Below are 12,408 nucleotides of genomic sequence, written 5' to 3' on the forward strand. Positions count from 1 at the left end.
GCAGAGCACAGGGAACTCGGGTCAGTGCTGTGTGGTGACCTAAATGGGAAGGAAGTCCAAGAAAAAAAAGGGGGGATATGTTCCTACGTGTAACTGATTTATTTTGGTGTACAGTAGAAACTAACAGAATTGTAAAGCAACTATATTCCAGTAAATATTAATTGAAAAAGAGAAAGACAGCCGTAGAAGACCCTGGCAGGGGCTGGGAACATCATGGGCACCCTCACTGCTTTTATTTTATAGAAGCTTTAATGCCCTGATGGGTCTGGCTGCTTGTCTCTCCTGAAATGTAATTCCCAGTCTACGCTCAGTTATAAACGGTGGAGTACGTGGCGTTGTCACTGCTTGGTGTCGGGGGAGGGGAGCTGGGAGAGGAGCCAGTCTTCCTGTTTGTCTGCTCCGACGTTTCTATCCCCTTCAGTGCTAAGTCCCTCCAGTCGAGTCCGACTCTGTGACCCCATGGACTGCAGCCCAGCCGGCTCCTCAGTCCATTGGATGTTCCAGGCAGGAATACTGGAGTGGCTTGCCATGCCCTCCTCCAGGGGATCTTCCCAGCCCAGGGATCGAACCCGCATCTCCTACATCTCGGGCATTGGCAGGTGGGCTCTTTACCACTAGTACCACCTGGAAAGCCTCGCTCAGTCCCTTCCTCCCTGCCCTCCTCTCCCATCCTGAGAGCCTTGCTGTGTGTGAGGTTGAGCAGGTAGTTCTGGAAAGCTCCTAATGCCGAGAGGAGGGGATCATCCCTCCCGGTGCTGGAGGCTTCGGGCAGCAGCGCCTGTGGGTGTGAATTACTGTCCTCCACACTCAGGGTGTGGGTATTTTCCTCCACCCTGAGCACGTCTCACCTCCCTGCCCAGATTTTTACCTTTTTTTCATTTTTAGTTTGTCCCTTTTCCTTAAATTGGCTTCTGGCTATCCTGAACAGTTGAAGATATTAGCCAGGTTCGTTGTTGAAAAATCATGTTTTAATTTTCTCTGGGAGATTCAGCGGGTTAATTGGCAGATATGCACAGGTATGGTGGCTAGAAGTGTATAGGATGGGTTCCTGGGCTCAGGTCCAAGCTCCAGCCTTCTGATCACTGACATTAGACATGTTGCTTGGTTTCTTTGTGCCTCAGTATTTAGCTGTTTAAAGAGGGTGATGGTGGTACCTGGTCACAAGGCTGCCAAGAGGATTCAGTGACTGGTCGGTGCCTGTAATATGCTCAGCACTGTGTGGTCAGTGCTCAGTAACTGAAGCTGCCATTATTATTAATAATATTTCTTTACTCACTGCTGTTTAAGCCCCTAGATTATCAATATTGGATACAGCCTAGAGCCAAAGAGAAATTAATATATATACCCACATGCTCCATTCAAAACACCCATGTCTTTGTCTTCCACCACCCAGCATGTCCGGGGGACCCCTGACCCATCTGAATACCTGGGACCCCATCCTGCCCTCTTCTGGGTCGTTCTTCACATAGCCACCTCTGTAAGGGGGTCTCCTGCACGCCCTCAGTTATATTTTTCTCTTGCCAAGGGCTTTTCACACAGCCCTTTGTCTGCTTCAGGTAAGGACTCTTGGGAGCAGAAACCTTGATTTTTGAGGCTAAGCCTGGCTTCTTACAAGTGTCTGTTAGTCCCTGTCTGTGAGAAGGAATCAGTTTCATGAGCTTGTTCCTGCAAGTCATCTCCTCGTTGTTCTAACGCTGAGAAAATCACCCAAGCGTGGATGGAAAAAGAAATGTAAAATGAGATCAAATTAAAGTGAACAGATGTGGCTCTTCCCTGCCACTTGCAGAGCACAAGTGGACTTCTTTGTCTGCAGGAGGACTGGGGTCATTTTGAAGTCTCCTAGCGCCGATGTCCTGTGAGACAGAGAAAGGAAAGTAGAGATAGGTCAGCAGATTGGAAGACGTGAAGGTTGATGGTTTGTCACCTGGGGCTGGCACGTTGATCGGTCATGTTGTCACTGCTAACGCTTTGGTTTCCAACCCTTTGCTCCCAGGGAAGGCCGCTCGAATGCCCACATCAGAGGAGATTACCAAAGAATCGGAGATGTAATGCTGAAGAACATTCAGGGGATGAAGGTAAGCTGCTGGTGGGGGAGGGGAGGTGGGGCGGGGCTCCCCTGGGAAGATAACTCAGACTGTGATCCCCACCTGTGATTCGAATCTGCATATAGCACAGCCTTGGGGGAACTCCTGCCTCCTCTGGATAATTTTATTTGGCGGCGTAAAAGAAAATCCAGTTCAGTACTTTCCCAAAGCTCTGTGTTGTAACCAGAACAACAGGTATTCTCTATGAGTCATTTGAAAAAAGCTGTGTAGACAAACATTGGTTGACTGAGCATTTCACTGGTAGTCAGTTGTTTTGGCTTCTTCGACAGAAATATTGGATTCAGAGCTATGTAGGAATTCCAGGCAATTCTGTGACTTTCAGTCAGTTTATAAGGTAAATATATTTTTGACCATTAAGTGATATCTGCAAGCTAAGTTGCTTCAGTCGTGTCCGACTCTGCGCGACCCCATAGACGGCAGCCCACCAGGCTCCCCCGTCCCTGGGATTCTCCAGGCAAGAACACTGGAGTGGGTTGCCATTTCCTTCTCCAATGCATGAAAGTGAAAAGTGAAAGTGAAGCGCTCAGTCGTGTCTGACTCCTAGCAACCCCATGGACTGCAGCCCACCAGGCTCCTCCGTCCATGTTTTTCCAGGCAAGAGTGCTGGAGTGGGTGCCATTGTCTTCTCCGTAAGTGATATCTAACTGACACCAAAGAGTGAAGGTCTCCCAAAATGTCGGGACAGTGAACCATAGTCTGCCTCTTGTTTGAAATCTTCCCACCTCTTAGGTCTGAAATTTCATTTTTGCCTTTTGCTCGAATCCATTAGTAATTCCTTTAAAAATGGAACATTTTAACTCACACAATTTATCTTTCAAATATGAATACATCTCTGTGTGTGTGAGTCACTCAGTTGTGTCTGACTCTGCAACCCCATGGACTGTAGCCCGCCAGGCTCCTGTGTCCATGGAATTCCCCAGGCAAGAATACTGGGATAGGTAGACAAATCAACCCTGAATATGCATTGGAAGGACTGATGCTGAAGTTGACTACTTGATGTGAAGAGCTGACACCCTGGGAAAGACTGTGATGCTGGGAAAGAATGAGGGCAGGAAGAGAAGGGGGTTACAGAGGATGAGATGGTTGGATGGCATCACTGACTCAATGGACATGAGTTTGAGCAAACTGCAGGAGATGGTGAAGGACAGGGAAGCCTGGAGTGCTGCAGTCCACGGGGTTGCAAAGACTGCGTCCATGGGTCAGACACGACTCAGTGACTGAACCACAACCTTCATTCCCTTCTCCAGGGGATCTTTCCAACCCAGGGATCAAACCTGGGTGTCCTGCATTACAGGTGGCTTCTTTACTGTCTGAGCCGCCAGGAAAGCCTGAATACATTTGTAGTTAACGTTTTAAAGCAATCTTCCTGTAGCTCAACCTCCAAAGCCTGTCTAACAACCTTAACTAATAACTAAGCTTGTTGTTTAATCTCTAAGTCATGTCTAACTCTGCGACCTCTGTCCATGGGATTTCCCAGGCAAGAATACTGGAATGGGTTGCCATTTCCTTCTCCAGGGGTTCTTCCCAACCGAGGGATCAAACCTGCATCTCGTGCATTGCAGGCGAATTCTTTACCCGCTGAAGAAGGCAGGTTGCCTGTCCATCCAGCCATCTTTCACCATCAGTCCATCCAACCATCTTTCCATCTGTTTATATATACCATCCATCCACACTAGCTGAGAGCCTACAATGTCTAAAGCACTTGTGGAGTCACCGTTATTGTCGAGGTTTAAAAGTGTCCCACCCCCTCGGGATAGCCCCTGAGTTCTCCCTGTTTACCAGCTCCCCTTGTGACCCTCCCACGGAAGGGTGCCCTTGCTTAGACTAGACATCCACGCTCCTCTCCGGTCACCTAGCACCTAAAACCTCCTAAAAATAGACCTGATTTCCGCCCAGGGCAATTCTTCCCCCTCCGTCTAGTGAGCTGGCATTTTTGCATTTAATCGGTTTCCTTGGCCGTGCTGGCATTTTAATTACTGTGCCAACGCCGCAAGCATTTATGGCACGGAACTCTGTGCAAACAATAAAAATAGATGGGGAGGCTTAGACTCTGGCAGCGTTTTAGAGAAATTGGTTTTTCTTTTATTTTTATTTTTTATTGTGGCTGTTATTGTTGGTTATAGGGAATTTTTATAAAGCGGGGAGGGGAGCAGCCGAAGGTTCCGGAGAAGTGCCAACGTTGGCACTTCTGTCTGCAGTGCTTCGCACAGGCTCCAGCTCGCAGTCTTTCCTGCCCATCCCCCTACCCGGGCGTCCACCTGCACAGGTGCAGATGTCCAGCAGGGCTGGGGACATCACTGGCTTTTGTCCCCAGACCCTCCACAGGGGATGAGAGAGCCGGCCAGGGCTCCAATCCCGCCTAAAAGTCAGAGGCGCCCAGCTGGTGATCTCTCAGCCGGGCTGAAAGGTTCTTCTGGCAGCGTCAGCATTTCACGGTCCACGCATGCCTTGCGCCTTGACCCTTCCCCTGTCGTCTAGGCTGTGACCTTCCCCCCAGGCCCAGTCACCTCCTGCCCCCTCTCCTTGTTCATTTCCTAGCGCTTCCCTCCCTCTGGCTCTCCGTTCTCTTCCCCATGATTCACCATCTACCTCTTATCCTCTCCAGCCACCATTTACATCACGGCCACCCTGATGAGGCTCCAAACCCGCCTTGTTTCTCTGTGGTTTAGAGAATACAGTCCAGGTTCTGTTCCCTGGACAGTTGTGCCAGATCCCTTAGCCCTCACGCACCCCACCTGATCCTTCATATTCTACTCTGTGCTCCAAGGACCTTGCACCCACCTCTCCAGGCACTCAGGGCCTTGCAAGACCCCTGCCTGAGCGGGATGCCTGCAGCGGTTCGTCTACTCATTACTGCAGGTGGGCAGCGGGCCTCCTGGAGGCGCCGATTGTGTGCATGTAGTGACAGGATGGACACTCAAAGAAAGGGATCGCATGTGTGCGAACACTGCATAGAGCTACATGCATGCACACCCATGCACACATACTGACAGTATGCACACACTGACATGCACACACAAGTTGAGGGTGTGTATAACTGGCTGAATGAATGCTGGACTGTCCCAGTGTCAGCAGCCTGGTTGGGCTCAGTGCTGTAGTTAGACAAGATGAGAGCAGGAGGGGAGGCTGGGGGAAGGATGCATAAGACCCTCTGCACTTGGCTTTGCAACTTCCTGTGGATCTATATGGGGCTTCCCTGGTGGCTCAGCGGTGAAGAATCCACCTGCAATGCAGGAGATGCAGGTTTGATCCCTGGGTTGGCAAGATCCCCTGGAGGAGGAAATGGCAACTCACTCTAGTATTCTTGCCTGGAGAATCCCATGGATGGAGGAGCCTGGCGGGCTACAGTCCATGGGATCGAAAAGAGTCAGACACGACTGAAGCTACTCAGCACAGCACGCGTGAATCTATATATTTTTTAAATCACCAAATAAACTCAACAGGGAGACCACATGATAATGGCTAAGGGGGACAGGAAGTCCAGGAGGAGGAGGAGTCACTAACTCAGCCTGGAGAGCAGGAAAAGACTCAGAGCTGAGCCTGAAGGGGGTCCTTAGGAGCAGAGTGCCCCGTGCCAGGGCTCTGGGTGCTAGAGCCCAGCACATTCAGTAGGTGCTGGAATGAGGAGCAAGAAGCCACAATGAAGGGCAGGAGAGATCACTGATCAGGGCCCCATGCGCCCTGCCGAAGACTCCAGAGGTTGTCCTGAGATGGTGGGAGTTCTTGGGATATCCCAAGCAGGAGGCGATGTGCTCGACTGCATTGGTGGAAGCTCCTTTTGGAGCCACTCGAAAGTCAGAGGGCAGAAGTGAAGCAGAGACCCCAGTGGAGACACCCTGGCAGGGGTCTGAACAAGGGCGGTGACCACCAGGCGAAGCCAGGAACAGGCTTGCTGTTTCCAGGAGGTAGAATTGGTAGGTTTTGGCGAAGAACTCAAAACCTGAGGGCATCTGGAATCTTGTCCTGGTTTTTCTGTCTTGAGTAACAAGTGGCAGCACCCATCCTGCGTGAGAGGATCAGGGGGCAGCCTCAGTTCCAGTAGGGTGGGGGGAGTTGGGGGGTTGATTTTGGACTTTTGAATCTGGACTCCTGGATTTTCAGCTCTTTGTGGGCTGTGGGAATGGAGATGCCAGGATTGGGAACCCAGATGTTCTGGGAATTAGCACACAGATAGCCAGCTTCTGGGAATGAGGGGGAAGACAAGGACAGTAGCTACCATAAGGAATTAATCCCTTCTGGAATGCCCTATCAGACTTCTTACCCTGCAGCTGTCTCCACCACTGCCCGTTAAAGGAAAACGATATTCAGCAACAGTCGTTAAGGATGGTAGAGCAGACTTTGTTCTGGACCTTTGCAGTAGGTGCGGGGACACTGCAGGGGGGTTTTACAGTGGGAGAGAGACTGGAATCAGCTCTCAGTGCAGCGGGAATCTACAGCCAAGGATCAGGGCCAGGCTCAGAGGGTGAAAAAGTACTAGGAGGAAACATCAGGGTCGTGAGGGGGAGTTCTAGCTGAACCAATCTAATGGGATTCTTAGGTGAAGACATCATCTGGCGGGCAGTGGCAGATGGAGAGCCCCCCAACAAATGTCAAGGGTGACCAGATTCCCAGGGTGGGGGGTTCTGGTTGAACTGAGCTATAACAGAGTTCTAAAACCGGATGGTACACGGAAGTGTACAGCCCCGCCTGGGAGAAGGTTCAGGAGCCTGACAAAAGTTTGCCCAAGCAAAGGATCTCGGCCAGACCCCAGTAGAGAAGGACCGAGGCTCATCACTCCCATCCGCGCCCCAGAATCCAGCAGAGCAGGTGTCTCACGGCAGATGCTCAGTTATTACACAAGCGAAGGGGAGGGAGCCAAACAGAAACATGTACTTTTCACTATGTGACGTTTATTGGGTGGCCCTGGCCTCTTTGTCATTTTCTTTGTGACATTTAGGAGAAAACCCCAAGCCCCCTGAAGGCACTCCCATTCATTTATTTCCCCTGAGTTTCACCAGTCTTGTTTTAAAAGGACACTTACATCTCTAGTGTTCCATATACATCTCAAATATTTTATGATCCCTGCGTATTTTAAACTGCTCTGTGCTTTTATAGAGCTTTTTTTATTTCATCTTGAGAACTTAAATAGTGAAATATTAAAAGCATGAGATTAAACAAGTGGGATGAGATAATGAAAGCAAAGGTGATGCCTTGGGAGAGTCAGGCTGGGGTGGACCACGTGGCTGAGCCAGACTCCTCTGGTCTCCCTGGCCCCGCCCCCTCCCGGCCCCGCCCCGCTCCCGTGTCTTCCCTACCAGCAACTGGCTGCTCACTTGTGGAAGCACAGCGAGGCGCTGGAGGCGCTGGAGACCGGCATCCGGGGCTCCCGGCGGCTGGAGAGCTTGTGCCGAGACTTCGAGCTGCAGAAGGTGTGCTACCTGCCGCTCAACACCTTCCTCCTGCGCCCGCTGCACCGGCTCATGCACTACAAGCAGGTCCTGGAGCGATTGTGCAAACACTACCCGCCCAGCCACAGCGACTTCAGGGACTGCCGAGGTGAGTGGGTGTGTGTGTTGGTTGAGGGGGAAGTCTCTGGGGTTGTGTCCCAAGCCAGGTAGACTCGCTTTGTAGGACCTGGGCCGGCATTTTCTGTTCCGTCTTGGTCTGTCCTGTTAGGCAGTAATGATTCGCTTCTCTTCTCCATCCTCTTGCCTGCATTTTCTCCTTCTGTCCTGGGTGGTTAGTGCAAAGAATCCTGGAGAAGCTCCACTTAGAGTCCGTCCCTTCCAAAAAGCTTCCATTCACCTACACGGTAGAAGCTCATCACTGTGCCCTTGGATGGGCCACCGGAAATGGCTGGTAATAAACACTACTGCTCGTTGCTGCAGGGCATTCGCGAGGTCACCACACTGAGCATTTCAGGTGTTATCAGCTCTCAGTCTTCGAGAAATGCCTACAAGATACTGGTGAGCTCATTTTACATATGGGGACTGCTGAGACCAGAGAGGTTAAGGAGCCTTCCCAGAGTCACACAGCTGCAAAGTAAACGGCTGGTAACCTAAACCCAGAACCCACGTTCTTGACCATCCTTCCCTACCAGCTGATGATGATATTACTCACTGACTCTCGCTCAGCACCTGGGCCAGGTACTCTGCCGGGTGTCTTTCTCACATTAACACCTTTACTCCTTTAACGACCCCATGAGAGAAGGGTTGTTATCCTATTTTATAGATAAGAAAATGGGCTTCAGAGGGGTAAACACTGGTGAGCGTTGCTCAGCTGGCCAAAGATGGAGTTGCCACTCTAGCCCACGCTTTCCCCACTGTGCCACGCGTCGTCTTTTTGAATTTACTTCCTCTTCTCGTGCTGTTTGTGGTCTGTTACCGTCTGCGCTCCCTGGCCTGAACTTGTAGCCCCTGGGGGCCAGGACACTCTGCAGCCAGTCTGTACACAGTGCACCCTCTCCAGGGGGTTCTTGACAGATTATGAGACTTTGCACACCCGTCAGTATGTCACGATATGTGTCTCTTGCCTAAAGTATGTAAATTTAATCTTGGTTTTTAGAAAGGCAACCCAAGGGAAGATTTCGTAGAGTAATGAAGACATTGTTCCCTGGTAGCTCAGTTGGTAAAGAATCTGCCTGCAGTGCAGGAGACCCGGGTTCGATCCCCGGGACAGGAAGATCCCCTGGAGAAGGAAATGGCAACCCACTCCAGTATTTTTGGCCTGAGAATCCCATGGACAGAGGAGCCTGGCGGGCTACAGTCCCTGGGGTTGCAAGAGTCGGACACGACTTAGTGACTAAACCACCAATACCACCGCCAATGAAGACACTGGTAATTCATGCAACAGGAACAGAAATGGCTCGAGGCGCGGTTTTGACTTGCTTTAGACAACAGTCTTTAAACCATGCAGCCTCACGCCTTGGCATATTCCATTCCTTCCGCTTGGACTCCCCACCACAACCTCCTGGTCCTTTCCCTGGCAGAATCCTCCTCCTCCTCCTCCTCCTCTAAGGCTCAAGTCTGTGCCTGACCCTTGAGGCCTCAACCCTGAATGCCCGTCAGTGTAGGGGAGATGTGCCCAATATTGGAAAAGTTAGTTGCAGTTTTTCTTTGCAGCCATCGTGGTAAACACTATAATAAATGAGCGCAGAAGGACAAACCAGGACATGCTGGAGTGTTTGTTGCCCTGAAGTGTTACACTGTCAGCTGGACCCTCTGCCAGAAAGCTCTCTCCTTCACCCGGGATTTTTCTGTGGCCTCTTTGCTCGCTCTGCTCTTTCCAGCTAACAGGGAGGGGAGAAAAATCTCTGCCTTGGGGGCAAAATTCCAGGCACTCTTACCCCCTCGCTGCTGCCCCTTTATGCCAACAAGTAATTCTGACTCCACCACCGAGCTCTGAAGGGGGCACTGACATTTTCAAGATGGTTTGCGGGAAACTAAAGCAAATCAATACATAAAATAAATCACGCAGTTTTTATTATCACTCAGAAATAGCGGTGTCTTCCCTAGAAGGAAGGTTTCTAACATGGTTCAGCTACCAGAGGCTATTACCCTGGAGAATTAAGCTTCAAGATGTAAGGGGAAATGACCCTTGTCTGCTGTGACTGCTGCAATTTTTGTGTCTGTTTCCCTCCTCAGCTGCTTTGGCAGAGATCACGGAAATGGTGGCCCAGCTTCACGGTACGATGATCAAGATGGAGAATTTCCAGAAGCTGCATGAACTCAAGAAAGATTTGATTGGCATTGACAATCTTGTGATCCCAGGAAGGGTAAGTTCTCTCTGTATGCTCTGGAGGTGGAGCCAGAAAGACTTGTGTGTGCTAAGTCACTTTAGGCATGTCCAACTCTTTGCAACCCCATGGACTACAGCCCACCAGGCTCCTCTGTCCCTGGGGTTCTCCAGGCCAGAATACTGGAGTGGGTTGCCACATCCTCCTCCGGGGGATCTTCCCGACCCAGGGATCAAACCCGTGTCTCTTATGTCTCCTGTATTGGCAGGCAGGTTCTTTACCACTAGCACCACCTGGGAAGCCCCAAGAAAGACTTGCAGTGACTTACATTGGAGCCTTTTGAATATGGACACCCCAAAATTAAAATTCTGAAGTGGCTTTCTTCCCCAGACAGGGAGACAACTGGGAAAATGCCTTGAATATTACAGTGGCAATTCAGAAATTTTGGGTCAGAAGATAAATGAATCCTTCAACCTCATATTCTGCTTTTTCTCCTTATTGGTTGATATGCTTGTATACTTTTTCCCCACCATATTCTGAGAGGCTTTGAGATTGCTTATTAAACAAAAAAAAATTAGGTAAATGAAGATGGAAGAAAAGGAAAAAAATTTTTTTCAGAATTGGGTAGAGGATTTCCCTGGTGGTCCAGGGTTAGTTCAGACCCCATGCTTCCACTGCAGGGGGCACAGGCTTGATCACTGGTTGGGAAGGGATCCCACATGCCTTGTGGTGTGGCCCCCCCCAAAAAAATAATTGGGTGAAGGGGCAATAGAAAGCAGAGAAATTAGTGCATGAAAGTGTGCTATAAATTCCCATGTAAGTGGGAAAGTTAGAAATTAAAACTGTAGCCAGAACACAGTTCTAGGAGAGAGACACATTTCACTTAATGCTGTTTAACATTTACTTCCCCATGGGGCTTCCCTGGTGGCTCAGACAGTAAAGAATCCACCTGCAATGCAGGAGGCCCAGGTTCAATCCGGAGAAGGCAATGGCACCCCACTCCAGTACTCTTGCCTGGAAAATCCCATGGATGGAGGAGCCTGGTAGGCTGCAGTCCATGGGGTCGCTAAGAGTCGGACACGACTGAGTGACTTCACTTTCACTTTTCACTTCCATGCATTGGAGGAGGAAATGACAACCCACTCCAATGTTCTTGCCTGGAGAATCCCAGAGATGGGGGAGCCTGGTGGGCTGCCGTCTATGGGGTCTCACAGAGTCAGACACGACTGAAGTGACTTAGCAGCAGCAGCAGTAGCAGCAGGTTCGATCCCGGGGTCAGGAAGATCCCCTGGAGAAGGGAATGACAACCCAGTCCAGTGTTCTTGGAGAACTCCGTCCATGGAGTCACAAGGATTCAGACACAACTGAATGACTTAACACTTCCACTTTCTCCATGCACATGACAGGTAGGTCATTCACAGTACAGGACCACAATATCAAACATGCTCCCTCCAGGCCAATGGGCATTTTAAACATACAGGGTAACCTACCTTTTTCCAACTCTCTTCCTAGGAAACAGTCATTGACCAGGAATTAAAAATAGTTGCTCCATCTCATCAGATCTCTATATGGGAACTTTCTCTACCAGCTCTCCTGTCTCAAACTACACCTAACCCAGATTCAGAGGGGCATTTTATTTTAGCTTCTTTGATCTGTCATACCTGCCTTAAACTTCAGACAAATATCCTTCATCCTTTTGGGTATTGGGTCTTTCCGTTGGGAAGCCTAATTACAAAGCTGAGCAGAGTATCAGCTATAAAATGTTGTCAGAAGAGTTATGTGGTAACTGTCTGCTGGAAATTAAAGCTGGGACTTAACTTCAGCTCTGCTGGTGAGAAAATTCTGCCAGGACTCAGCACATCAAAACCCGTGTTCACCCATCCATGCAGAAGCCTTTAAAGCCTTGCAGAATCGGTATAATTTTCTCTTAACTTCGGATGTTATAAAATACTTAACATATTAAATGCTACATGGCAAACAGCATCTGTAAGGAACTTATTTTGAGAAATAGTTTCCACGGTGTTGTGAAAAGAGCAGTGGATTGGAGCAGGTGGCCCTGGGTTCAGTTTCTGGCTCCACCAGAACTGGACTGTCTCACCTACTGGAATGTTCCTTTCATTCTGTAACATGGGGACCATACTTTCTCTGTCATAGGTGGTGTGTGTATTAGTCACTTAGTCCGACTCTTTGTGACCCTATGCACTGTAGCCTGCCAGGCTTCTCTGCATGGGATTCTCCAGGCAAGAATACTGGAGTGGGTTGCCATTTCTTTCTCCAAATGACCACTGCTGCTAAGTCACTTCAGTCATGTTCGACTCTGCGACCCTGTAGACGGCAGCCCACCAGGCTCCCCCATCCCTGGGATTCTCCAGGCAAGAACACTGGAGTGGGTTGCCATTTCCTTCTCCAATGCATGAAAGTGAAAAGTGAAAGTGAAGTCGCTCAGTCGTGTCCGACTCTTCGCAACCCCATGGACTGCAGCCTACCAGGCTCCTCCATCCATGGGATTTTCCAGTCAAGAGTATTGGAGTGGGGTGCCATTGCCTTCTCCGCCAAATGACCACAGCCTGCTGTTAATCATATGGATCC

General features: G+C 49.9%; 1 protein-coding gene across 3 annotated transcripts in view; it reads left to right on the forward strand.

Annotated features, from left to right (window-relative positions):
• Positions 1–12,408, forward strand: part of FARP1 (FERM, ARH/RhoGEF and pleckstrin domain protein 1) — a 309,098-nt gene that overhangs the window by 285,642 nt on the left and 11,048 nt on the right. For all 3 annotated transcript variants that reach the window (XM_059892059.1, XM_005213945.5, NM_001192712.2), the window contains 3 exons: positions 1,994–2,075; positions 7,403–7,640; positions 9,728–9,858. In XM_059892059.1, coding sequence (XP_059748042.1) covers positions 1,994–2,075; positions 7,403–7,640; positions 9,728–9,858 — 451 coding nt within the window. The remainder of the gene's footprint in view (positions 1–1,993; positions 2,076–7,402; positions 7,641–9,727; positions 9,859–12,408) is intronic.

This window comes from Bos taurus, chromosome 12 (genome assembly GCF_002263795.3).
Source record: "Bos taurus isolate L1 Dominette 01449 registration number 42190680 breed Hereford chromosome 12, ARS-UCD2.0, whole genome shotgun sequence".
Taxonomy (NCBI): Eukaryota; Metazoa; Chordata; class Mammalia; order Artiodactyla; family Bovidae; genus Bos; species Bos taurus.